The sequence below is a fragment of the Felis catus genome, chromosome D4, assembly GCF_018350175.1.
Source record: "Felis catus isolate Fca126 chromosome D4, F.catus_Fca126_mat1.0, whole genome shotgun sequence".
Classification (NCBI taxonomy): domain Eukaryota; kingdom Metazoa; phylum Chordata; class Mammalia; order Carnivora; family Felidae; genus Felis; species Felis catus.
This window is the reverse complement of record NC_058380.1, coordinates 1,359,587-1,364,319: the sequence shown is the minus strand read 5'-3', so window position 1 is coordinate 1,364,319 and position 4,733 is coordinate 1,359,587. Positions and strand designations below refer to the sequence as shown.

General features: G+C 55.1%; 1 protein-coding gene across 1 annotated transcript; it reads right to left on the bottom strand.

Annotated features, from left to right (window-relative positions):
- Positions 1-1,041: 1,041 nt before the first annotated feature.
- Positions 1,042-4,512, bottom strand: LOC123381757. The gene is made up of 3 exons (XM_045043590.1): positions 4,506-4,512; positions 3,296-4,049; positions 1,042-2,700 (listed from the first exon to the last, which is right to left on the bottom strand). Exons 1-3 carry the CDS (start codon positions 4,510-4,512, stop codon positions 2,349-2,351), a joined length of 1,113 nt encoding a protein of 370 aa, XP_044899525.1. The 3' UTR covers positions 1,042-2,348.
- Positions 4,513-4,733: the final 221 nt, after the last annotated feature.

The following is a 4,733-nucleotide window of genomic DNA, read 5'->3' as shown; positions in this document are numbered from 1 at the left end:
GGCAGTCCTTTTAACAAACAGTGCTGGGAACTCTGGATAGCTACATTCAAAGGTATAAAACTGGACTAAGTTTTTATGCCATACACAAACATTAACTCAAAATGGATGAAAGGTGTAATTGTGAAACTTGAAATTATAAAACTCCTAAGATAAAACATAGGCAGTAATATTATTGGCCTCAACATTACCAACATTTTTCTGGATATGCATCTTCAGACAAATGAAACTAAAGAAAAAAATTAAAAAGTCTGACTACATCAAACTGAAAGTCTTTTGCACAGCAAAGGAAAACATTAACAAGATGAAAAGTCATGCTTACTGACTAGGCAAAGATATTTGCAAATAGTATATCTAATTATGAGTTAATATCCAAAATATTTCATGAATTTGTACAAATAAAAAAAAACAATAAATAATTCAATTAAAATGGGCAGACAACATGAACAGACATTTCTCCAAAAAAGATATCCAGATGGCCAACAGACACCTGAAGAAAAGAGGCTTAACATCACTCAACGTCAAGCAAATGAAAGTAAAACCCGTAATAAGACACAAGGAGAGGGTCGGGGAGTGCAGGAGACAGAGCCAGGGCAGAGGCAGTGCAGCACGGGGCTTGTTCTGGGCAATGAAACTATTCCCTATGATCCTGTCATGGAGGATAAACATGGACTTTTCTCAAACTCATTGACCTGCACAGCACAAGCAGTGACCCTTACTGGACACTATGACCATTAGCTGATAATAATGTGTCAATACTTAACTATCAATTGTAAGGACTGTAACATTCACACAAGATGGTGTCCTAATGTGTGAGGAAGCAAAGTGGTAGGTGGGAACACTGTATTTCCCATTCAATTTCCCTTTAACCTAAAACTTCTGTTAAGAACAGTGTCATGATAGGGGCAGGTAGGTGTCTCAGTCTGTTAAGGGTCTGACCCTTTTCAGTCTGTTAAGGGTCTGACCCTTTTTTAAAATGTTTAGTTATTTTTGAGAGACAGAAAGTGAGAGAGAGCGCGGGTGCATGTGCATGAGTGGAAGAGGGACAGAGAGAGAGGGAGACGCAGAATCTGAAGCAGGCTCCGGGCTCTGAGCTGTCAGCACAGAGCCCGATATGGGGCTTGAATGCATGGACTGCCAAATTAATGACCTGAGCCAAAGTCCGAGGTTTAATCGATTGAACCATGCAGGCATCCTCAGTCTGACTCTTGATTTTGGCTCAGGTCATGATCTTATGGTTCATGAGTTTACTACCCATGTCAGGCTCTGTGCTGACAGTGCAGATCCTGCTTGAGATTCTTTCTCTCCCTCTGTCTGCCCCTTCCCTGCTTATGTTCCTCTCCCTCAAAATAAATGAGTAAACTTAAATGAAAAAGTCTTAAGATGAAGAGAAGGAGAAATGCCTCTCACTTCAGGGCTCTGCCCTCTTCTTCCCCTCAACCCCAGCTGGCAGACCCTCTTCTGCAGGCACAGGGTCCCCGCAGGAAACCCCCATGGCCTCAGCTGGAGCTTCTCTCATTTCCTCTGCGGACGGGGCTCTGGCGTCAAGACCCTCACGGCTCCATCCAGGGCATGGGTCAGGAGGCTCTGAGCCCGGGTCTGCTTTAGAGAGGGTAGGACAGGGAGACGTCGTCGAACCAAATGAGAGGCACCAAATTCAGGCAAGAAGGATCGGACTCTGCACAGGGGCCATTTCCGAAGATGACTCCGTGAGCTGAGACTGTCCCCAGGGACACCTGGAAAAGAACGAACTAAGGATGGCAGGGCCACAGTAGGGAAGGAGGGTGGGTCACTGTGTCACCCCCAGAACAGTGGATCACCACTTCTGGGACACTTGGACTCAACGTGGGAAACAGGCTGCACCAAACTTCCACAAAACTCTCAGAGCCTGCCGGTTCCACCTTGTCTCGTGTGTTGTTACAACTGGAAATCTATGCTCTGGGTTGGTAGCTCTGGTGACAACCTTCGGTCCAGAGCCGCAGCCCCACTGACGTTCACCAAAGACCACGACAGAGGGAGCCTCAGAGGGGGAGACCCTGGGACCTTTGTAGCAGGACCAGGCTTCTGAGAATGGGGGCAACTAGCCTCAGCGAGGGACAAGTCCCCTGCCTGACGCACACACACACACACGTGCAGAGAAGGGGAAAGGCGTGGCCCTGCCGTGAGCCTCCGGGAGTGCTGTAGGGCCAAGTGGGCCGAGAGAGGCCCGAGCTCCAGGCTGCAGCCAGCACGTCCACATCCGCCACTCACCGTGTTAAGTAGTCTCCATTTCTGTCTGTGCAGTGAGCAGAGCAAAGGCAGGAAGCGGGGTCTTCTAGAACCCAGCTGCCCCCTCCACAGGGGGGATGAGGTCAGCCCTGGTTGCCAAGAGGATGGTCAGCAGAACCATCCTCGGGGTTCAGAGTGGTCAGTTGTGGCCACAGGACACTGGTGATGGGAGGCAGAGGTAAGAGGCCCTTGAGGGCATGGACGGCCAGCTGGTGGCCACCCAAGTGTCTCCCCAGCGGGTCCTGGAAGAGCTGTGGGCTGCCCTGCTGGTGATGTACGAAAGTGTGGCTCAGGTGCTGGGAGTCGCAGGTTTCGCCGGGACATCCTGGAACGCACTGCGGTGGTGGTGCTCCTAGTGATGAGTCGACACGGTTCAAGGAGAGCAAAGGGGCTGCTTGGGAGCCGATGTGCCAGGGTGAAGTGACCGGGAGAGGCCTGGAAGACAGGGGGTCAGAGACACAAGCCCTTGAATCCTTCAGGTCGTGTGGGGGGGGGGGGGGGGAGGCCGGCCCTCCCACATTACAAACCGTCGCTCTGGCTGCCTTGACTGGAGATCCCAGCGGGTCGTCAGTGCAGCACGTGGTGCGACTGCTTAAGGAAGGCGGGAAGAGCCAGACTGTGACCCTTTCTCAGGGCAAGGAGCGAAGTACTGTCTCAGGAGCATCACGGGACTGTGGAGAGCCCCCTGGCAGGAAAACAACAGCCGGCTCCAATGACAGTCCTGACCCGCAGGGACTTGCCCACCCGCGCGGGCCCAGGGACCCGCCAGCTGCAGGCGCAGAGCGCAGGCAAAGGTGGAGGACGATGGACGCCGGGAGCTGCGGAATCCAGGAGGCCAGCGGGTCGCCGGCGAGACTGGAGCCAACTCCGCCCCCTGGACCAGAACATGCAGAAGATGCTGGCCGGGCCGGGGCTCCCTGGGCCTCCCATGGAAGGCGGGGGGGGCTCGGGAGCAGCGGGGAGCAGGGAGGCAGAGACCTGAGACGACCGCGGCCACCCGTCAGCAGTCCCTCCATCCTCGGCTCCTCACCGCCGGCCGTGGTGACTTCCAAGCACCCTTGCGCTCTCCCGAAGCAGAGAAAGAAGAGCCGTCCGTCCGGGGAGATGATGCAGGGAAAGCGGAGGATCGCGGAGCTCACGGGACAAGTAACTCGGCTCCAAGCTGAGAGGAGTCTGCACGGGGAGAACGCCCAGCTGGCTCGGGAGGCACAGAAGCTGCAGCTGCCGCTCCCGGCCCAGCCCCACGTGCGGGTAGAGCACGTCCCGCACCTGGAGAGAAAGGCACCTGGAGAGAAAGCGGGCAGCACGTGCACGGGGAGACGCAGCTTCCCGGGGCGTGCAGGGGGCTGGCCGTCGCCCGTCACGTGGGCGACCGCTGCGAGAAGATGGCCGAGGGCCCGCGCAGAGGATTGCGGAGAAGCACCTCCTCCCACGACCAGGAGGATCCCCTCGGCAGAGGCAGAGCCGGAGGGCCGCTCTGTGGGCAGAGAGAGAGGTCTGCGAGCTGAGGAGGCAAAGCCACCACCTCAGGCAGAGGGTGGCCAAGCCCTCGGGGCCGCGGTCCCGCCCGTGCCCCGGGGACCCCGTGCGCCTGCTGCTCCTCCTGCAGCCCCCAGGTGTCCGCGTGGGCCACGGGCTCCCCTGCGTCCCCCGGTGCCCCAGGAGAGAGCGGAGGTGCACCACGAGGCCTCCGGGGCCGGGGGTCGCCTGCAGGTCTGACGCAACTTCCTGGCAGCCGGGCCCTGGACGCCCACCGCCAGGGCACAACGGCGCCTGCGCCTCTCCTCTCCCCCCCGCCCCCCGCCATGCTACGCCCACTGCTCTCTTAGGTTAGCTCGGTGCTTCTTTCTTTTGGCGACGCTGACGGTTCTTCGTGCAGTCCCCTAGAGCGCATGAGTGTGACGTGGTGGTTTCCGATAAAGGTTTGGTCAGCGTGGTTCTTGTGACGCCCTTATTTCCAGGTCAGGTGACCCCTGGAGCTGCACAGTGTCCGTGCTGCGACCTTCCGGGGCGTGTGACATGGGAGGGGGCACTTACAGCAAACTCCGTCTTGCTGTTGTTACCCGTTTATACATAAACGTAACTCATGAATTTTGGTATTTGGAAAACACACAAGCAAAGATCCATAAACTACAAACCACTCCATCCCAACTTCGTGTTGTGATTGGTTTAGTGCTTCTGTTCTTCTGTTCACAGATTACTTTAGGGGAGTTGCTAGTTTGTAAGCGTTTGTTTCCTACCTTCCATGTTTTGACATCGTGTTGTCTTCAAAGATGTTCTTTGTTTCATCGTGGCTGAACTAATGCAAGGAAACTTTTTCCCTTGATGCAAACACACACAGGCACAGTGCAGACGAAGTGGAAACGTAGAGAGAGCTCTCAGTCTTTTTTTTTTTTTTTTAATGTTTATTTTTGAGAGAGAGACAGAGAGAGAGAGAGAGATAGAGCAAGCATGGGAGGGGCAGAGAG

What these genes read in the sequence shown, in the direction of transcription:
- LOC123381757 (XM_045043590.1), bottom strand. An exon ending in GGAAGTCACCACGGCCGGCG is followed by an intron (nt 2,701 to 3,295) that starts GTGAGGAGCCGA and finishes CCTGTCTTCCAG; the next exon opens with GCCTCTCCCGGTCACTTCAC.